Below are 22,958 nucleotides of genomic sequence, written 5' to 3'. Positions count from 1 at the left end.
AGAGCAGGGGTAGGGAACCTATGGCACGTGTGCCGAAGGCGGCACGTGAGCTGATTTTCAGTGGGGGCTCTGCATTTTAATTTAATTTTAAATGAAGCTTCTTAAACATTTTAAAACCCTTATTTACTTTACAGACAACAATAGTTTAGTTCTATATTATAGATGTATAGAAAGGGACCTTCTAAAAACGTTAACGTGTATGACTGGCACGTGAAACCTTAACTCAGAGTGAATCAATGAAGACTCAGCATCCCACTTCTGAGAGGTTGCCGACCCCTGGTCTAAAGGATTGAGAACAAGGAAACTCCTACATTCCATTCCCAGCCCAGTCACCAAACTGCCTCCAGCCCAGGGCTCCAAATGCCCTGCTCTAACCATTGTTATCATGTTTATTATGCTAGTGCCTAAGGTCCAACCCAGACCAAGCCCACACTGTGGTAGGTACTATACAAACACAGTGTGCTCTTGAGTCAACAGTGTGCTCTTGTTGCCAAGAAGGCTAACGGCATTTTGGGCTGTATAAGTAGGGGCATTGCCAGCAGATCGAGGGACGTGATCGTTCCCCTTTATTCGACATTGGTGAGGCCTCATCTGGAATACTGTGTCCAGTTTTGGGCCCCACACTACAAGAAGGATGTGGAAAAATTGGAAAGAGTCCAGCGGAGGGCAACAAAAATGATTAGGGGTCTGGAGCACATGACTTATGAGGAGAGGCTGAGGGAACTGGGATTGTTTAGTCTCCAGAAGAGAAGAATGAGGGGGGATTTGATAGCAGCCTTCAACTACCTGAAGGGGGGTTCCAAAGAGGATGGAGCTCGGCTGTTCTCAGTGGTGGCAGATGACAGAACAAGGAGCAATGGTCTCAAGTTGCAGTGGGGGAGGTCCAGGTTGGATATCAGGAAAAACTATTTCACTAGGAGGGTGGTGAAACACTGGAATGCGTTACCTAGGGAGGTGGTAGAGTCTCCTTCCTTGGAGGTTTTTAAGGCCCGGCTTGACAAAGCCCTGGCTGGGATGATTTAGCTGGGAATTGGTCCTGCTTTGAGCAGGGGGTTGGACTAGATGACCTCTTGAGGTCCCTTCCAACTCTGATATTCTATGATTCTATGATTCTATGACAGTAGTGAACAATTCCTGTCCCAAAGAGCTTCCACTCTAAGTAACCAGGAGACAACATTCTCATCCTTACATTAGGGAGCCAAAGTTTACAAACGAAGATCAAAAGAAATAAAGAGAGAAGGCGTTCAATACCTCCTGCTACATGAAGTTTGCTTTCCCCACACAGACACACTCACAAATAGCGTCCCCAATCCCACACACAATATGGCAGTGTTTACATTTCAGTCATTCTCAGAAGACAAAGCCCCATTACTGTAGATAAATTCCAGCTACCTGTAGTGGAGAAGTTGACCTTCTGCATTGTAATCCCGGTATATTTCATATTCTTTCTCAAACACTCCGGGAGGTGAAGAACTGCAACATAGGAATGGGGAAGAAGGAAGTTACCAAGGACAGCAATTTGCATCAATATTTTAGCTTGCGGGTGACAGGGATGTACCCACACCCGCATTCCCCGACACTGTCCTCCAACCCCACCAGCCTGGGGACCACACTCAGATTTCTTATCTCTCAGGTGGCTCAGTTACCATCATTTAGCCATCCATGGACTGTAATAGATTTCTACTTCCTTGGAATTGCTCTCAACTGACTTTCCTCAAAAACCCAAATAGGTCATATTTTCCCCTGAACACTAACTATACATTAAGAAAGGATCCAATAAGGCGTGCCCATAACAAAAGCATCTCATGATCTTGTCCCACAACCTTTGTCCCTCTCAAACCACCTCCTTTCCCAGGGCTTGTCAACCCATACCCATTTATTTGAAAGCCATTCTACATTAGCATAGCACTCCATAAGATGTTCAGGACAAGGACTGTATAAAGTTTAGCATGCCGTCGGCACTGAAATAGATAAAATACCTGTAACTTAGGGTAGGTCTACACTTACCCGGTAGTTCGGCGGCAAGCAAATCGAACTTCTGGGTTCAACTTATCACGTCTTGTCTGGACGAGATAAGTCGAACCCGGAAGTGCTCGCCGTCGACTGCGGTACTCCAGCTCGGCGAGAGGAGTACGCGAAGTCGACGGGGGAGCCTGCCTGCCGCGTCTGGACTGAGGTAAGTTCGAACTAAGGTACTTCGAACTTCAGCTACGTTATTCACAAGCTGAAGTTGCGTACCTTAGTTCGAATTGGGGGGTTAGTGTAGACCTGCCCTTATTGTAAACTCTGCAGGGCTAGCGATTTTGGTTTTGTTTTTTTGTTAACTCATCTGCACACCTATGGAGAGTCTGCTCAATGTTTTGCTAGTCAGGCAGTTTTTCAGAGGAGAATTACTATGTAGAAATGGCCCTTTGCTACTCGGTAAAGTCTGTCCTCCATCCCCATCTGTACATGAGTCAGATCTGCTGACTTCAGTGGACTGGACAATATTACTACTTTTTTACTTCCATTAGCCCTCCAGAGCCAAGACAACGAAGAGGGAGCTGGAAAGTCTACTCCTTGGGCAATGAGCAATGGAATTGTTTACCAAGTTCCAAACACTTGTGAAAATCCACTGATGGTGTCTCTGAGGGCTGATGTGGCCTGAAGCATATTCATTGCTGGCAATGGTGTGCAAGAAGGAAAGAACCCAGCTTGATTCTCAGATTCTGGAGGAAGTCTACAGGATGGCAGTTAGAAAACACGAACACTCTATACTGAGTAGATTTGATCTGGAGTCATTGAGAGAACAAGCCTGTAGCCTCATAATGCCATTTCTCAAGTGTTACTTTCCAGACTAGCACATTTTAAAGCCTCTCTCACACACACATAAATGTTATACAAGGTCAAAGGTCAGTTGCCCCTTGACATTCTTGATACTCCCACTTCATGTTCCTCCTAACTGAACACAAAGCAGAGATGCATGTCTCTTTACACCTTACTCCATTTAGGCCCTAGATTGAGTTTACCCTAGCTTTCTTTGTCTATTTGGGGTCGGGAAGGAATTTTCCTCCAGGGTAGATTGGCTGAGGCCCTGGAGGTTTTTCGCCTTCCTCCGCAGCATGGGGCAGGGATCACTAGCAGGAGGGTTCTCTGCCAATTGAAGTCACTAAAACACAGGATTTGGGGACTTCATCAGCAGAATCAAGGGAAGGGTAGGGACGGTTTTGTGGCCTGCAGCATGCAGGGGGTCAGACCAGATGATCATAATGGTCCCTTCTGACCTTAAAGTCTATGAGTCTATGAGTCTAAAGGCAGCATTCACATTTTTATATAAATGTGCATATATGACTCAGCGTAAAAGAGCTACACCTCCAACTTTGCTTATCATGCATCTTTAATAGCATGGGGAAGTAGGGGGACTCTCTCCCCCTTAACAACACTCTGTAATGGGCTGCATAAATCATCAGGCTTGTTTATAGAACACCTGGCTATTCACACACACTGAACAAAAGGTTAGACATTAATTGTGTTAGATCCTTATACAACAAAGTGCCAAGCTAGAGAAACTACTTCTTTCTGATCAATTCTCTAAAGGATGTGGTGTGAAAACATACCCACAGACACAGAGTTCAGATTAGATGCTGGTTTCAGAATGAAGGAAAAAAGCCATCTTCCTAATAGGATAGAACTCAAATTTTATTCGGGAAAGTGGCAATAAAATTAAGCATCTGTCAAAGCTAATTTTAATGAGGCTTCTGAGCCTTAAAATTATGACTTGCAGAAGCACTGTGTTGAATCACTTAATCCCTTTTCTCTCTCTGTATGTAGCACATGCACATGTTCTCCCTGCCTCACTCTCTTGGTATCCAGCCTAGGCTGCAGTCCTTGCAGACATCTGTTCTCGTGTTCAGTTCTGAATCCAAATCCAAAGACTACGGCAACTCCTCCACAATGAGCTGCGATCTCCTTTCACACAATCTACTGAGGCTTGGCTCAGGCAACTTCAGAAGGCTGGGACGTAACTTAGAAAATGGTCCAGCTGTGGGCTCTATTCAGAATCTATTGAAGTCAACTGGATGCTTTCTATTGGCTTCAGTGGACTGGAATAGGCTCTAACTGAGCAAGGTCTTCAGGCAAGTTTTAAAAGCTTGGACTAGAAGCTGCAGGCTGACCAAGTGGACTGGGATGAAGTTCCTCTGTTACAGCAAACATTTGTAACTAAGAGCACTCAGCACCCCTCTGCCTCCCAGAACAAACTGCTGAGGCAAAGGGAATTTACCCACCTGAAGTCCCACTTTGTTCTTCCCTACCTGAATCACAGATGGGACTAGCGGAACACGCATTGCCATGGCATGTCTTTTTTAGCCAGTTCGTTACCCAGGAAGGAGTTGACCACAGTAATTCCTGGCCTCCCTTCTGTCTAACTATCCCACAGAACTTCTGGCAGGCTTGGTGAGTCTGGGAGATCGTTTTTAATCAGCACGTGGGAAGGTTCTTCCAGAAGCGGAGGGCAACAAAAATGATTAGGGGTCTGGAGCACATGACTTATGAGGAGAAGCTGAGGGAACTGGGATTGTTTAGTCTGCAGAAGAGAAGAATGAGGGGGGATTTGATAGCTGCTTCCAACTACCTGAAAGGGAGTTACAAAGAGGACGGATCTAGACTGTTCTCAGTGATAGCAGATGACAGAACAAGGAGCAATGGTCTCAAGTTGCAGTGGGAGAGGTTTAGGTTGGATATTAGGAATAACTTTTGTTACTAAGAGCATGGTGAAGGACTGGAATGGGTTCCCTAGGGAGGTGGTGGAATCTCCTTCCTTAGAGGTTTTTAAGGTCAGGCTTGTCAAAGCCCTGGTTGGGATGATTTAGTTGGGGATTAGTCCTGCTTTGAGCAGGGGGTTGGACTAGATGACCTCCTGAGGTCCCTTCCAGCCCTGATATTCTATGATTCTATGATGCTCAAGACAGAGGCTCCAGTACGGTAATGTTGCTTTTAAGACACCTTTTTTCCCGCTGAGTCTGCAAGACTCAAGTCCCAGTTTTCTGAGGTAGGTGGGAGCTCACAAGTGAATTAAGCTTCTATTTACTCATCCATTTGGATCCAAAAAAATGAACAAATTACCCAGCTGTGAAGAGTCCATTAGATTCAGATGGTGCAAGTCAGCAGCAACTACAACTAATTATTCAACTATATTTTACTTTTTCTATTTCATGTCACCTCTCTATGTTTAGCTATAGCCAGGATTCTTTGGGGGCATTATACATTGAAGAACTGACGCCCTACGATATCTCCTTCACCAAGATTGCACAATGTACCCCCTGGTCCTTTAGATGCCTGTGAAATACGAGCAAATGCAAGTGTTGCTGGGATTGCTGACCAAAGTACTGATTTTTAAGTTTTCAGTGTAAAGCTTGAAAGTGCACATAGGGCAACTCAGATGAAGCAGCATTTAATATGTTCTGCCCTAAAATATGCTCATGTTCACTTGGCAGATGTTATTGCCTTGCAGAGCTTCAAAGAAAGTGGCACAAGATGCCAGTCCAGGAGCAATTAGAAGAGAATGACTCAAATATCAGGCTTGTATATGAGTGAGCTCTCAATGACCCAAAGCCATATACCGTGTGTGCTGCTGCATGGCCACCACATCACATGGCAAGAGGCAAGCTCTGGCCTAGCTAACAATCCCTATTCCCATCCTAAGTATTGCAACAAGATCCTGGAGGAGACGACATGTTGGGAGAAATAAGGGATGTTATTCCCTGTCCTTGCTCCCTGTTTCTGGGCACACAATGGACAGTATTGTTCTTCATTCCGTTGCTGGTGAATCAGAGTTGGATTGTAATCAACTCCTCCTACTGAAGCACCAGGCTGGAAATGATATTGACGGCAACTATCTTGTCCCTCACATGCAAGTTACAAGTTTCAAGGTCATGAGAAATATGGTAACGTCATTTATGACAGACATTCCATATGAACGACATACCATATTTTATAGCAGATCAAAATTCACCACTCCCTAACTGTTGCTAAGAATGCACTACTCATTATCTTTAGGTTGATTTTTGAAGGTTTTGACTCTGAAAAATAAAATTCTTTGATAGGACAGAATATTGAGTAATTGACAAGACTGAGGGAGGGGAAAAAAGCCACTGTATCGGACAGGAGTCTGGAAAAATATGCCCTCACTCAAGTTAGAAGATCTGTTTTATAGCATCAGCAGGAAGCTCTTAGCAAACTTTCAAAGGAAACTAGCTCTGTCCCTGTTGACAGGCCTACATGAGTCAGATCATCTACACATTGTCATGTTTTCTTAAGAACATAAGAATGGCCATACTGGGTCAGACCAAAGGTCCATCTAGCCCAATATCCTGTCTTTCCACAGTGGCCAATGCCAAGTGCCCCAGAGGGAATGAACAGACCAGGTAATCATCAAGTGATCCATCCCCTGTCGCCCATTCCCAGCTTCTGGCAAACAGAGGCTAGGGACACCATCCCCGCCATCCTGGCTAATAGACATTGATGGACCTATCCTCCATGAACTTATCTAGTTCTTTTTTTAATCTTGTTATAATCTTGGCCTTCACAACATCCTCTGGTGAAGAGTTCCACAGACTGACTGTGCGTTGTGTGAAAAAATACTTCTGGATGCACAAACAAGTCCCATACGATTGACAGATCAATGGAATTGCATGTGGACATAAGTGACCCTGGGTCTGGTAGAACAGGAAGATTTAAAGGAGGATAAATGATAATAAGTATAATAAAAGGAATGCAATAAAGGAAGGAGCAAAAAAATTTATGCCAACATAAAAGAATTTTAACAACTAAATAGCTACTCTTCCTATGTGGATGGCTTCTTTCCAAGGCTTGCTACTTCTGTAACATGCAAGGGCTGTTTAGTTGAGTAGGAGACAAAAAGATAAGTCAATCCAAGGCTTTTGGTCCTTCCTGTCCTGTCCACTTCACATCAGGATACAGACACAGAATTTCCAGACTTCACTACAACACTGGACACTGTTCCTTTGACATGTGAGATTAGTAATGTGGGATTCATTACCCAGCCCTGAGATTTCAGGGTGAGAGTTTCAATTTTCTGAAAGATGCATCCTTGAGGTCAAGGACATGAGAGCCCAGCCAGGGAAGGAACACAAGGTGGCACTAGGGGAGATAGAGTCCCCCATTAAACTCCCTGGTTTATGCTCTAATGGTGTAACCAAGGGCTCCCCACGATTCTTAGCATAAAGGGAGAAGCAAATGTCTTGGGGAAGCCACCACATCTCCAACTTCTCTCTTTCCCCAGCCTCACAGTAAATTGCCAAGTCAGTTCACTTTTTTAATCTAAATGTTTTAAGATGGAGGCGATCAAATCCAGAGCAGCCTGCCACTGCCCAGATTCCTCTTAATGCGTTGCTTCAGCTCAGATTGACACAGATTCCAAGAATGCGTCACCAATTGATGTCACTTTATATCTACTGTTTAGAACAACTCACTCAGGAGAACTCAGTTCCCAGCGACCACCCTTCACAGCACGCTGCAGAGTCTTAAATGCACCAGACTGAGTTAAAAACTCCAGTTTCCAACTGTCAAAACACCACGCAGCCCCAGGGGGCCAGAAAACATCTCAGCACGAACGCCCAAGGGGGAAGGGGATTGTCACCTTTTTGCCTCTTTGCTGAGGCCATTTGGTCACTTTCTGAAAATTTGGCAAAACCAAACAAAAAAGTGATCCTGCCTTTGTGACTCTTTAGCATGATGAGCTAATGTAGATCTCATCTGTGACACCATCAGTCTGTGACAGCCCTTCAGCAAAGACCTTTAACTGCTCCCTTCTACTCAGCACTGTAGCTGCTGCTTGGCAAGACGGAGTGCACGTGAACTTCGCTCCATTGCCTCCATTTAGTTAATACACACGCAGGCTACTGGCCCACAGTCATGAGACTGAGACAGGCATTCTGGAATGCTGCCATCACCCAAAATGCTGGGGTTGGTTGATTTGCCTTTGGTCCACTGTGATCCACCCCAGTTGCACCAGCCAGCCCAGCTCCTGGACCAGCCCGTGCTGTGCCGGCCGGCCTGACCCCCTCCCTTGGTTTTAGTATGGCATTAACAGATGGCTTGAGTGCATTGGTCCAGGTGCCTTCAGCAATCCAAGCCAGGTTCTAATAGACCAGTCTGGAGGGCTTTTAAATAAAGATCCTTTTTTTCATTTAAAAATGATTAAAATTACTTATGTGTAGCACATTATGCAACTTCCAGCATGGACAATGCTTATACAGGGGGAGAGAAATGACATGAGCTTGGATACTACAGCGATCCATGCCAGATAAATGCCCAAGACAGAAGTAACAGAGGGTCCTGTGGCACCTTTAAGACTAACAGAAGTATTGGAGCATAAGCTTTCGTGGGTGAATGCCCACTTCATCAGACGCAAGCTAGAAGTGTGGAAGGAAGATTACTGAAACTCTTCTGGTATGATGTGGAATATATTACTGAAGTTCTTTGGCCGCCCTTTCTTTTCTTTAATTTCTTGAGCCTTAGCACTTCTGCTTTATTAAAGGCAAGGTGGCCTAGTGGGCTGACTATAGAACTGGGATCCGGGAACTTGAGTTCTGTTCCTAGCTATGCCACAGACTTCTTATGTGAGCCTGACCAAGTCACTGACATTCTGCAGGGCTTTTCCTATTGGTGAAGCGGGGATGAGGCCTGCCTCCCAGGGCTGGTGCTGGTTAACATTTGCCCTGTGCTTTGAAGATGTAAAATGCTATATGTGTGTCTGTTCCTGACTCCACTCCTACTTCCCATCTCCCACTTTTGGTGACTGCCTTTTCAGCAGTGCTTTGTGACCTGCTGGATTCTTTTATCTCATGCAGTACAAGTGAGATGCAAAGGGAGAGTTGAAAGTGTCCAGTGGGTCACAAAGTGCTCCAGAAATGACAGTCAGAAAATTGATACAAAGGCAATTTAAAACTCCCTTTAGCTCCTCTGTCCCCCCCCCCCTTACTCAGAGCGGGTCAGGCAGCTTTCAGACAACCCTTCTTCGAATAGCTGAATCAGTCACAGCAGAATAACTTCTTTTAAATCGTGTATCAAATCATTGACACAAACCCACAGCTCCGTCCTCTTGCAGCAGTTTCATGAGACCATAACCACCATTTCTGAATAATTCTCAGACCCACTTTGACCCTAAGAGCACCCCAGTGCCAGAGGGCAGGGGGTTCCCTGGTAGGTAGCTGACAGCCTCAGCTGACCTGACCAGCTCAGTGTACCCAACTCACTGTTGGCATAATCTGTATCTAAAAGGGGTCCTGGAAGGTGTCATATGCGAACTGGCAACATGCTGATCATTAATGTTCTGGTGTGGTGCATGCACTGGTGATGTATGAAACATTATAACTATGTGCTGGAAATAAGTTCTTAAGTGATGTTTGGCAGCCAGGGCTTACGTCACCCCATCCTAGACAAAGGAATGTGGTTCTGTCTGCTTGAATGTGCCTCCCTTGTAAGTTGAGCAAGAAGAGACAAGGAAAGTACTTACTTTGAAAGTAGACAAAGCCATTAGGCAAACCAGTGTGGAGGACGGCCACTTAACAATCTTGACAGGGGATGGAAGCTGCAGCTCCAGGAAACCTTTCTGCCTCCTGAAGCAAGGTCATTTAACTTTGGAAGTTCTAAGTCTGGATGGAGCCATTTTGGTCTCCATTACTGGGCAGATACAAGAGGCCAGAGCTCTTGTACATCTGAGAAAAGTGGAACCTTTCAAACATGGGGATGAAAGGCTCTGGAAACCTGAATATAGGCAAGACCAAGACTCTAGCTTGCTAGGTTTGAGTCCTAGAAACGTGTTTTTACTTTTGTTTGTAACAATTTTATCTCAATTCCTTCTACTTGGTATCACTTACATTTCTGATCTTTGCTAACAAACTTCATCTTGTTTTATTGTACAACCATCTCAGTGCAGTAGTTCAAAGGGAAGGGTAACCTCTTCAGCCAAACTAATGGCTGATACTGTGTACTACCTCTTTAAAGGAGCAGCAGCCTGGATAAGGTTTGTGGGTGCTACAGTGAGAGAGGCTGAGTTCTGCAGAGGAGACAGTGCTGGGGAGACTCCTGGCTGGAAGGGCTGTTGGTGTCAACCAGCAAGAAATAACCTCACGGGTGAAAGCCAGAGTGAGGTCATTGTGTTGTAAGCAAGAGGCTGGTTTCAGGGCTCTGAGCCGAAGCAAGATAGCATAGAAGAACACAGGGTTACAGGGCAGGCAGTGACACAGCCTTGTGCCGGTCTGGGTGAACCCCCAAATGTCACCCTCATTAATCTGGAGTCTCTGAGAGAGATACTAATTGGCACTAGTGGTCCCTCATGCTGAAGCAGTGTAGCTGATTTAATCTGGGAGCACCAAGGCAGGATGGCAATTGCTTTTTTAAAGTGTAATTAAAGCAGAACTCTCTGAAGACAATAATTTTTCAGGTCCTGAGTTTCTCCCTTGCCTCTCTTCCAGGGGAGAAAGTGGACTGCCTGCTACACAGAACTCGCAGGGGGGTTATTGTCTGAGGGAGCTGTCTCTCCTGCAAAACTGGTTCTCTTCTATCTTATGAGCAAGCTCCCAAATAACCCTCTATCTTCTGGTATGAAGCACAGTACTGACTTAAATGTGGACGAGGGGCTTTCTGTAGTGGTGGTCATAATGCCCTTTGGAGCAGGGGATTTTTGTGTCAGGGTGCGTGCTGCTCCTGTCTCACCGGAAGCTTCACTCTGTCCACTCTCTGTTCGCTATGTTCCTGGACTGATTTCCAAATCTTATCTGAAAGGTGCCTTGCTTCAAACACAGGCCAAGGTAGTAAAGGGGAACTCCAGTATGCTAGAAATTTGAGAATTCACTACAGTTGTCTTGTTGGTTTTTTTAAAAAGTCAATAAAAGGTAAAACATACCTATTCCTTGGAGAGTGCCATTTCCTGGGGGAAGAGGAACGGAGGTTCTGCCATTATCTGAACTTCTTAGATACTGTCTAGCAGTAGAATAAATGCCGATTACTGGAAGCTCAAAAAAAACTACATTTGCCTGATAATTCTTAAATATCTCATCGGGGCCAAAATAACTTTTCTCTTTATTCCCCCTTTTTCATGTTATGCTAACGCTTTGGGGGATTTTCTGTTTCCAAACCACTAGAAACAACAAAAAATGACTGCAAGGAGAGTTGTGACCCCGAGCGCCAGAGACTCTAATGAAGTGCACTAGGGTACTACAGAGATGGGTAGCCATGTAAGGGTATGTCTACACTACAGGTGCTGCAACTGTGCTGCTGTAGTTTAGACACTTACTACAACGATGAAGGAGGAATTCTTCTGTCAACCTAGCAGTGTCTACACTGGGGCTTAAGTTGGCTTAACTACTTCTGTCAGGGGTATGAATTTTTCACATACCTGAGTGGCATAGCTAGGTTGATCTAAGTTTTAGGTATAGACGGGGCCTAAAACCCTTGGAGAGATGGATCTATTTCCTCCTCTCACCTTGTTCTCTCTGATCTTCCATTTCGATGTTCTTCTGGCTTCAGTCTTCCTTTTAGAAAGAAAGCCCCCCAGAACCACCACTCTCTTGTTACTCTGCATAAACAAGGATGGGGGAAAAACATACTCAACAAATCCTTTCGGGTTACTGGGGAACAGTCAGATGTGAAATAGGGATATAATGAGCAGAGCTATTTGATAATCTGACAGGTCGTTCTACTCAACACCTGTCAGAGGGGAATAAAATCTAACAACTGTTTATATATTCAAAACGAAAGGATTAAAAAACCCAATTGATTGTGAGCACATGTTGGAATCTGGCATGGGTTTTTTGTGTTTAAACAAACGTCAATGAGAAATTTAATACAACTGAAACTGGTTCCGCAGGGAGCACCGGAAGGTGAGACCTCTACTTTTTAGAGGGAGAGAACAGCCCTGGTTGAGTGAGTAGTTAGAGGGCTCTCTAACCTTGGTGATGGTTGTCCTAGGAAGGTGATGTAGATCCCAGGTTAAGCTGAGGAGAAGGAACTGAGGAATGTGTAGCCGTTTGTGTTGCTGTAGATGTGGGTTTTAAGAGATTTTATTGACTCCCCAGGTTATTAGCTGCTGATAGTCAGTTGCCACTGTTACTGGTCAAGTTATCTGCCTTTCTGTTGATACCTAATTGAGAGAAATAATGAGCTCACAAGTGCCTCTGCTGACCCTGTTAATATAAACTCAGCTAACAAAGCAATTCAGTACAGAGCTTATGTTCACTCCTCTAGGCTGATGCATGGAGAATCAGTTTCTTTGCTGGAGCAGGGCAGGGACTGGGCTTCCAACAAAGTACATCCGTGAGGATTAAGAAAATGCGATATGCAAGTCCTGCGTTAGTCTTGGGAGAGTACAGTGTCAGCATGAGGTCCTGCTGCTATGCCTCAGCCAAGGCACAATGGTGTGCACGGACCCAGAGACTGGATTTCAATCTGGAGAGAATGTCTAAGCGTTTTGAAATACTGCCTGAACCAAGAGCACAGAGAAAACGGCGTTGAAAGAGTTGCCGGAGAGCAGCCGTAGTCCTTGAGAAGCTTTGTTGCTGCTGTCTCATGCTGTGCCTGTGTTGCTCTCCGTGTACATGGTGGGATATAGCTCAGTCGTGTGTAACGTACATTCCAGTCCAACAGCAGCTCTAGAAGCATGACTAAACGCTAGGCTCCGTCCATCATTGAAATAAAATGGAATGTCGCACATCACAGCTACTGCAAAAGCCTTTCCTCCTATCTTGCGATGTCCTGCTGGCTGCTGGCCCAATCTCATAGCACACCATTTGTCACCCATTAGTGAAACATGACTTTGTTTTATTCCTTCTGCAGGTGCTGATGAATTCTGTGCTTGCATTCCCTGCACGTCCCCAGAGTTAATTGCTTCATTGTGTCTCACAAAAGACCCATTTTGCAATTCTTTTGACATAATGCAGATACTTGACTTCAGAGTATTTACCTACTTGGAAGACTTCATTGTAACTGATTTCTGCAGGGGGTGGGGGTGGGGAGGGGTGGATGTGTGTTTTTTCTTTCTTTTTCTTTTTTTCCCCCCCTTCTTGTGATTGCCTGAGGCATTTTTTAACCATCAGCTGTGCCTTGCCTCATCTTTCCTCTTTAGGATATACACTGTGTAGGAAGGTTTCAGAGTAGCAGCCGTGTTAGTCTGTATCCGCAAAAAGAAGAACAGGAGGACTTGTGGCACCTTAGAGACTAACAAATTTATTAGAGCATAAGCTTTCGTGGACTACAGCCCACTTCTTCGGATGCATATAGAATGGAACATATATTGAGGAGATATATATACACACATACAGAGAGCATAAACAGGTGGGAGTTGTCTTACCACCTCTGAGAGGCCAATTAATTAAGAGAAAAAAAACTTTTGAAGTGATAATCAAGCTAGCCTAGTACAGACAGACAGTTAGATAACAAGTGTGAGAATACTAACAAGGGGAGACAGATTCAATGTCTGTAATGGCTCAGCCATTCCCAGTCCTTATTCAAACCGGAGTTGATTGTGTCTAGTTTGCATATCAATTCTAGCTCAGCAGTTTCTCGTTGGAGTCTGTTTTTGAAGTTTTTCTGTTGTAATATAGCCACCCGCAGGTCTGTCACTGAATGACCAGACAGGTTAAACAGACTCCAACGAGAAACTGCTGAGCTAGAATTGATATGCAAACTAGACACAATCAACTCCGGTTTGAATAAGGACTGGGAATGGCTGAGCCATTACAGACATTGAATCTGTCTCCCCTTGTTAGTATTCTCACACTTGTTATCTAACTGTCTGTCTGTACTAGGCTAGCTTGATTATCACTTCAAAAGTTTTTTTTCTCTTAATTAATTGGCCTCTCAGAGGTGGTAAGACAACTCCCACCTGTTTATGCTCTCTGTATGTGTGTATATATATCTCCTTAATATATGTTCCATTCTATATGCATCCGAAGAAGTGGGCTGTAGTCCACGAAAGCTTATGCTCTAATAAATTTGTTAGTCTCTAAGGTGCCACAAGTCCTCCTGTTCTTCTTTTTACTGTGTAGGAAGAATACTTTAAAATGGTGTTTTAAACCAGTTTTCTAGTCTGGCTTGGGGTATGTGACGTTACTGATACAATCTGGGACCGTATAGAACATGGTTGCAACCAAGATCCTGTAGTGACACCAAATCTTCTATAAAGGGAGTCAAATGAGGTGTCTAAGACAAGGTTACGGTTTACTAGTTATGATTATCAAGTATCAGGGGGTAGCCGTGTTAGTCTGTATCTACAAAAACAACAAGGAGTCTGGTGGCACCTTAAAGACTAAAATAAATAAATTAATTAATGGAGATATCCCATCTCCTAGAACCGGAAGGGACCTTGAAAGGTCATTGAGTCCAGCCCCCTGCCTTCACTAGCAGGACCAAGTACTGATTTTTGCCCCTGATCTCTAAGTGGCCCCCTCAAGGATTGAACTCACAACCCTGGGTTTAGCAGGCCAATGCTCAAACCACTGAGCTATCCCTCCCCCTTAGTCTTTAAGGTGCCACCAGACTCTTAGTTATGATTATGTTGTCTATATGTGTGTAGGTTTCAGAGTAGCAGCCGTATTAGTCTGTATCCGCAAAAAGAACAGGAGTACTTGTGGCACCTTAGAGACTAACAAATTTATTAGCGCATAAGCTTTCGTGAAAGTTTATGCTCTAATAAATTTGTTAGTCTCTAAGGTGCCACAAGTACTCCTGTTCTTTATATGTGTGTAGTAATTTTGTAGTTGAAGTTATGAATATTGGCTCTGTACTGTCTGTATTTCAAACTTATGCTCTGCTTCTGGGAAACATCCCAGACAAGCTGGTGTTAGCTCTACCTGGCCTGCTTGATGGCCCATTAAGGACCATCAGCTACACAATTGACCCATGTAGAGAAGGCAGATTCGCCTTGTAACTCAGCAAAGTATGCAGGAACTTGCCCATGTGACTCCAGACTCCATTTTGCTGTAATTTTCCACAGTAAGAACAAAGAGGTGTTCTTACACCTGGAAAAGACTATAAAAGTAGGGTTACCATACGTCCGGATTTTCCCGGACATGTCCGGCTTTTGGGGCTCCAAATCCCCATCCGGGGGGAAATCCCAAAAAGCTGGACATGTCCGGGAAAATCGGAACATGCGGGGCCGGCGGTGCTGGGCCGGGGGCGCCGAGCCGGGGGCCGGGCCGGCGGTGCGGTGCTGAGCCGGGGGCCGGGCCAGCGGTGCCGAGCCGGGGGCCGGGGGTACGGTGCCAAGCCGGGGGCCGGGCCGGCGGTGCCGAGCCGGGGGCCGGGGGGTGCTGAGCCGGGGGCCGGGCCGGGGACTGGCAGTGCTGGGCGGGCCGGGGGTGCTCGGCTGGGGGCCCGGGGGCCGGGCCGGGGACCGGCAGTGCTGGGCGGGCCGGGGGTGGCACCCCAGGGCCCGAGCCGACCCAGGCTGGAGACGCTGAGGGGGCCAGACTGGGCCGCGCCTCCTCCTCCCACACCCCCCCTTACCTGCTTCAGGCTTCCCGCGAATCAAATGTTCGCGGGAAGCAGGGGAGGGGGCGGGGCCAGGGGCGGGGCCGGGACCCCGTGGAGTGTCCTCCTTTTGGAGGCTCAAAATATGGTAACCCTAATAAAAGGGCCGATGCCTCATCTCCATTTTGTCTTCAATCCTGCTTCTTACCTCTGGAGGGACTTTGCTATAAACTGAAGCTCTGAACAAAGAACTGATGACCCATCCCAGCTGGGGATGTTCCGGAGACTTGATTTGAACCTACAGTTTATTCTATCACTGCTGCAATCCTGAACCAAGAACTTTGCAATTACTGTGTGTAATTGATTCCATTTAACCAATTCTAACTCTCATCTCTATCTTTTTTCTTTTATGAATAAACCTTTAGATTTTAGATTGTAAAGGATTGGCAACAGCGTGATTTGTGGTTGAGATCCGATTTGTATATTGACCTGGGTCTGGGGCTTGGTCCTTTGGGATCAGGAAAACCTTTTTTCTTTTACTGGGGTATTGGTTTTCATAACCATTTGTCCCCCTAACGAGTGGCACTGGTGGTGATACTGGGAAACTGGAGTGTCTAAGAGAATTGTTTGTGTGACTTGTGGTTAGCCAGTGGGGTGAAACCAAAGTCTTCACTGTCTGGCTGGTTTGGTTTGCCTTAGAAGTGGAAAAACCCCAGCGTGGGCTGTAACTGCCCTGTTTGAGCAATTTGTCCTGAATTGGCACTCTCAGTTGTGTCCCGCCAGAACCAGCATCGTCACAGTGGCGTAGTTGAGCAGGATCTGTGCACAGCTGATTGCTTTGAGATACTGGTAGTGATTTTAAGTGAGTTTTAAGTGTGGTGGCTGGAGAACAAAGTGGTTACTGGTTTGTTATTTTCTGTTTGCATAAATCGGGAAAGGGAAGTAGGGACAGAAAAGGAAGCAAAATAAGTAAGAATGAAGATCAAAAGAAGCTAAAACTACACAAGTTGCAAATTGCCCAGAAAGACTGAACAATGGGCACTGGGAATGTCTCTGTTAACTAAGAAGCCCCTGAGCTGAGTGCATCTCAGTTTCAGTGAACTGCAGATGGGTGTGGCCCAACCTCTGTCTGTGCTGAAGCTGACTGGAGTGTCTAACCTAGCAAAACAGGAGGGGAGGGGTGCCTGTTCTGGCAGGAGGGTGTTCTCTGTGGTATCCCAGCTCATCAAGTGATGGTCTCAAGGGAAGACAAATGGAAATTGATGTACAATTTGCCTGGGAAGAGGCTGACCTGGAAAAAGAAAAGACTGCCTACCAGCCTGGACTTAAGAGACAAAGCAATTAAGCCCCAGAAGCATGACCTGGCTGTAATGGAGTGGAAGAGGTGCACAGAGACATGTATCCTGGAGCTGGAAGTTGGGGTCCTGGTGACTGCTGCGGTGGGAACAAACCCCAAGGACCCTAGCTGGAAGCAAGCACAACCTGAGTGAAGGGGGGGGGGGGATTTTGCTGGCCCGCGAAAGGTCTCTCATAGCTGGTAGCTGTGAGCCTACAGCTGGATCAGGATCTCTTTCCCTTTTGGGGGACACAGGAGTGTCTGCCCCATAGGGGAGCTCAAAACGAATTTTAGGTATACTGCCTCCGCCATGGTCAGTGTCCAAGTCTCTGGCAGTAAGTTCAGGAAGAGGGTGTGACGTTGTGCAGGCTATATGGTTTTATAAAAACATAATAAGTGAATATAATGTAACTGGAATCGTTTTATAAAAATATAAGTGAATATAACGTAACTGGAATATGCTTCAGGCAGAAGGTCTCTTGTAAGGTATCATCACAAAGCTTATAATCTACTGAGTGTGATCATCCTATTTGTATAAATGTACCACTCAAGTAGCTGAAACTAGAAATATGAACTATAACTCTGAGGGCCTATTGCAGGGGTCAGCAACCTTTCAGAAGTGGTGTGCCGAGTCTTCATTTATTCACTCTAATTCAAGGTTTCGCGTGCCAGTCATACATTTTAACGTTTTTAGAAGGTCTCTTTCTGTAAGTCTATAACATAACTAAACTATTGTTGTATGTAAAGTAAATAAGGTTTTTAAAATGTTTAAGAAGCTTCATTTCAAATTAAATTAAAATGCAGAGCCCCCCGGACCGGTGGCCAGGACCCGGGCAGTGTGAGTGCCATAGGTTGCTTACCCCTGGCCTATTGTAATTATGCAAAGTGTGGGCCATTAACAGTGGTTTGGAATCTTGATGACTCCCATTAACAGGACAATTGTCTGCAGATGGCTGTGTTTACCTGTTACTCTTCCTGTAAATGTGTGTGCTGGCAAGTGAGTAATGAAGTCTTGCAGTGACATGTGATCATGTCACCTTACCTGGAATCCATCTTTAACCTGGTGCTTTTCCAGTGGGGGTGAAAACCCAGAGGGACAAAGGGTTCCGGCCTTATGCAAAAGATATATAAAGGGGTGGAAGAGAACAAGGGGGGGGGGGGAAAGGAGCCATCAGGAAGAATCCCCTAGCTATCACCTGACCTGCAACAAGAGCTGTACCAGGGGAAAAAATTGTGCCCAGGCTTGGAAGGTGTCCAGCCTGAGAAAAAGCTTACTGAAGCATCTCTGAGGGTGAGATTATCTGTATTCAGTTTGATTAGACATAGCTTTGCACATTTTATTTCATTTTGTTTGGTGACTTACTTTGTTCTGTCTGTTACTACTTGGAACCACTTAAATCCTACTTTCTGTATTTAATAAAAATCACTTTCTACTTAGTAATTAACTCAGAGTATGTATTAATACCTGCGGGAGCAAACAACTGTGCATATCTCTCTATCAGTGTTATAGAGGGCGAACAATTTATGAGTTTGCCCTGTATAAACTTTATGCAGGGTAAAACGGATTTATTTGGGTTTAGACCCCATTGGGAGTTGGGCATCTGCGTGCTAAAGACAAGCACACTTCTGTGAGCGCTTTTCAGCTAAACTTGCAGCTTTGGGGCAAGTTATTCAGACCCTGGGTCTGAGTTGGAGCAGACGTGAGTGTCTGGCTCAGCAAGACAGGGTGCTGGAGTCCTGAGCAGGCAGGGAAAACAGAAGCAGGGGTAGTCTTGGTACGTCAGGGGGTTTCTGTGATCCAACCCATCACAGGGTAATGGTGGGGTTTTTTTTCATTCATTTCCATTCTCTGACTACCTTCCAGCCATACCTGTTATGTACTGGAGTCCAAGCTGTGACAGGATGAACAGCACGATAAGTGATGAACTCCTTGAAAATTCCACACAGATCTTGGAGGGGTTTAGAGAGGGAAAATATATTTCCCATATGAGATCAATAAAAAATGTCAAGTTTAAAAAAAAAAACCTTTAAATGCTCAAGGAAATATGTTAGTATTATTTGTCAGGTCAAAATAAAGTTTGATTTAGTTTTGCAAACTCAGCCTTAGAATAGAAAACCATCTGTAATCCTTTTTTAGAGTGGGAGGCAGTGCTGTCCAGTGGCTAGAACAGGGGATTAGGCATTGGGACAACTGATTCTATTTCTGGCTTTGCCACTGATGTGCTGCATGACTTTTGAGCAAGTCACTTCCCTTCTCAGTGTCCTAGTTCCCAGCCCCATTCTTTAAAATAAGCGAATAGGCCAGGTTTACACTAAAAAGTTAGGTCAACCCAGCGATGTCATTCAGAGGTGTGACAGATCTACGTCCCTGAGAGAGGCAGGTAAGGCGATCTAACACACGCCCTCTCCCAACACTGTCCCCCCACCCCCTGTGTAGCCAGCACTAGGTTGATGACTCGGAGAGGTGATTAACTACAGCCATGGGAGAACCCCAAGTGCCATGGCAGTCACTGTGAAACTTAAGCCTTGTCTATACTAGAAAAGTTGCATTGGTTTAAATAAATTAAAATTTATTTATCTAAATCAGTGCAAAGTTTATCTCCCAACATAGATGCGCTATGTATAAGACACTTGCATAAATTGGTTTAGTTTAATTCAGTAAATTGTGGATGCATGCCAAACTGATTTAAGCAAGGGTTAAACCAGTTGTGTGTCTAAATTAGGAGATTACATTGGTTTAACTAGATCAATTTTAAGTTTAGTCAAAGCAATGCAACTTCTTTAGTATAGTCTAAAGGCTTAGCTAACATTTGCAAGAATCTCTAATGAAAGGAAGTTAAAAATATTTCTAGATTTGCTGCTGGTCAGTAACTGTTGCTGCCTGGAAAGAGACTTCATTGCTACATCAGCAATGCAGGAGTTTCAGTCAACGTGGTGGGCTCCCTAAACCAGTTTCCCCAATACTAATTTCTCCCTACTGTTACTCACACCTTCTTGTCAACTATCTATAATGGCCCACTCTCCTACTCCTTCAAAAGTTATTTCTCCTCCCTTGGTATCCTGCTGTTAATTGATTTATCTCGTTAGACTGACTTAACACTTGGTAAAACAACCCACATCCTTTCATGTATTTATACCTGCTCCTGCTATCTTTACTTCATACATCCGATGAAGTGGGTTTTAGCCCACGAAAGCTTATGCCCAAATAAATTTGTTAGTCTCTAAGGTGCCACAAGGACTCCTCGGTTTTTTTTTTTGCTGATACAGACTAACATAGCTACCACTGAAACCAGTTTCTTTCAAACACTTTCCCTGTGTTATTAGGACAGCTCTGCTGTATGTGCTGGAACAGTTAGTTGGCGTATGAGACATCCGTGTTCTCCCTAATTACCAACACCAGGTTGATGGAAAGTGGAGCTGGTTTGTGATCTCTTGTGCTATTTGGGCAGCCCTGAGGTCTCAGACTGTTTCTTCTGCTGGCTCAGGCCATGATTTCTCAGACATAATGCAAATACAAGACTACAGTTTCAGAGGGAATTTGCCCCTCAGGCATGGTGGGAAGCACTGTGACCATGTGATTGCTCAGAAGACTGTAACTTCCTTTAAAGCCCCCTGTCCACTCTTCATGCCATCTTGCCTTTCCTGCCCCGCTCGATCTAAAATGCAACTATTGAAATCCTCCTCCCTCTCCCACACCCCGATCCCGGATGTCCCGCTGCTTCTCCTTCTGCTTCCAATGCTCTTCCCACTCCTTGCAGTGTACCGCTCCTGTTGTGCGGTACCAGTGTTGTGCTTGCAATGGCGTGTGCTGTCTGTGTGGTGAGATATAAACAATCCAGTGTCGTGCTGGCAGTGCTGAGTGGCAAACGTTGGGTTTTTAATGGCATCTGCGGTAATTCCTAAACGTTGTAAAACCCAGCTGGGCATTGAGCTCAAAGGCCACCATAAAAATACACTTGGAAATGGGTTTGGAACATGAGCTTCCATCACGAGACTAATCATTTGGGGGCCCAGTAGCCCATTAGTTGCTTGGCGAGAGGATGAGTGGGAATTCTCAGCAGATAAACATAAGCAGCGAGCAGCCCTTGGGGCAGGCAGTGCATATCACGGAGAGTGGTATGATGTATGAAGCTAGAAGCCTTAGGTACCCAGGCTCTCTTTGCGGCACATGCACGACTCATTAACAATACAAGTATTTATCTCACCCCCTCAGCCCAGGGAAGGTGGCGTGCGATTTTTGGAGGCACTTGTTTTTTTCTTGCTGTGCTTTTAATAACTCACTTTGTGGGGAAGGTTAGGTTTTGAATTTGTAATTACCAAGCTGATGCACGCCCTAAAAGACTTTACACAGATGAGGTTGCAGGCTTCCTTGGTGATCAGGCAACGAAGTTCCTAACTACATCGAGCTGCCGGAAGGCTGCATGGTCCAGAATTCAATGCGAAAAAAAGCCCATTGGACCATCGCACCTGGGCTTTAAAAATGACGTGAGTTTGATTGGGAAATCTAACCCTGCATTTGCCAGAGCTGTCATTCATCCGGGCTCTCACACTAACTGCTTGTCTACATGGGGATGCTCAAGAAAGTTAAGAAGAATTTACTAAAGGTGTGAAGTTAAAATGCATTAACCCCTACATGGACTTATGCTAAACCTTTAACTTGCTTTAAACCAGAATAAGCGCATCCACACAGCCTTCAGCACTGGTTGAACTAAATCAGTTTGAAATCACATCTGAAGTTAAACTAGCGCAACTCATCATGTAGACAAGGCCTAACACTCCATCAATGTCAATATAAAAGCACATGGGCTTCTGAGCTATTCTTTGCCATAATGATGAGAGTGGAGGCATGGAGCCCTGGGAAGGAGAGGTCATCGATTTCAGCCTCCTGTGCTGAGGCAGGATCAGGTACACCTAGATCATCCTGGACAGGTGTTTGTCCACCCTGTGCTTAAAAACCTCCAAAGATGGGGATCCCAAAACCTCCCTTGAAAGCCCAGTCCCGTGCTTAACTATTCTTATAGTTAGATATTAGGGAGAAAAAAAACATTCTAACTCAAATCTCCCTTGCTGAAGATTAAACCAAATTACTTCTCATCTTATCGTCAGTGGCATGGAGAAAAATTGACCACCATCCTCTTTATAACAGAACCTTAACATATTTGAAGACTGTTATCAGATTCTCCCGCCCAAGTATTCACTTCTCAAGGCTGAACATACTCAGTTTTTTTAACCTTTCCTCGTAGATCAGATTTTTCTAAACCTTTTATCATTTTTGTTGCTCTTCTCTGGACTCTCTAATTTATCCACCTCTTTCCGAAAGCATGGCAGTCACAATTGAACAAACTAGTCTGGCTGAGATCTACTGTTAATACACCTCAGATTGATATTAACCTTTTTCGCAACTGCATCACATTGTTGGCTCGTACTGAATTAGTAATTCACTGTAACCCCACGTCCTTTTCAGCAGTGCTACCATCTAGCCAGTTCTTCTGCATTTTGTATTTGTGCATTTGATGTTTCCATCCTATGTGCAGTACCTTGCACTTTACTGAATTCATCTTGTTGATTTCAGACCAATTCTCCAATTTGTCAAGGTCATTTTGAATTCTAATCCTGTCCTCCAGAGTGCTTGCAATCCCTCCAACCCTGATGTCATCCGCAAATTTTATAAGCATACTCTCCACTGTGTTATCCAAATCATTAATGAAAATATTAATAGTAACAAACCCAGGACAGACCCCCTGCAGGAACCAGGAAGATATGTCCCCCGCCGGTTTGACAGCGAATCATTGATGATTACTCTGTTATAAAGACAAGTTGTGCACTCAACTTAAGTAATTTCATCCAGATCACATTTCCTTAGTTTGCCTGTGAGACTGTGTCAAAAGCCTTATTGAAATCAAAATATATCTATAGCTTCCCCACATTTACTCAGCCAGTAACCCTGTAAAAGAAGGAAATAGGTTGGTTTGGCATGAGTTCTTGACACACTCTTGTTGGCCATTATTTATCACCCTATTACCCTCTAGGGTAATAGCCAGTATCCCGTATCGAAGCTCTGCTGACTGGTTTATAATTCCTTGGATCCTCTTTGGTCCCTTTTTTAAAGAAAGGTACGGCTTGTCCTTTTCAAGTCGTTTGGGACCGTACC

At 44.9% G+C, this 22,958-nt stretch overlaps 1 protein-coding gene across 8 annotated transcripts in view; it reads right to left on the bottom strand.

Annotated features, from left to right (window-relative positions):
• Window positions 1–22,958, bottom strand: part of ARHGAP39 (Rho GTPase activating protein 39) — a 395,325-nt gene that overhangs the window by 216,716 nt on the left and 155,651 nt on the right. For 6 of the 8 annotated variants that reach the window (XM_065586365.1, XM_065586367.1, XM_005291111.5 and 3 more), the window contains one exon: window positions 1,393–1,473. The exons of 1 other annotated variant lie outside the window; for it this stretch is intronic. In XM_065586365.1, coding sequence (XP_065442437.1) covers window positions 1,393–1,473 — 81 coding nt within the window. Of the gene's footprint in view, window positions 1–1,392; window positions 1,474–22,958 lie in introns of those variants that run through there. One more of the 8 variants, XM_065586372.1, reaches the window with a different exon arrangement.

This window comes from Chrysemys picta, chromosome 2 (assembly GCF_011386835.1).
Source record: "Chrysemys picta bellii isolate R12L10 chromosome 2, ASM1138683v2, whole genome shotgun sequence".
NCBI lineage: Eukaryota > Metazoa > Chordata > Testudines > Emydidae > Chrysemys > Chrysemys picta.
Note: the sequence above shows the minus strand (reverse complement) of the source record. Positions and strands in the feature narration are given on the sequence as shown.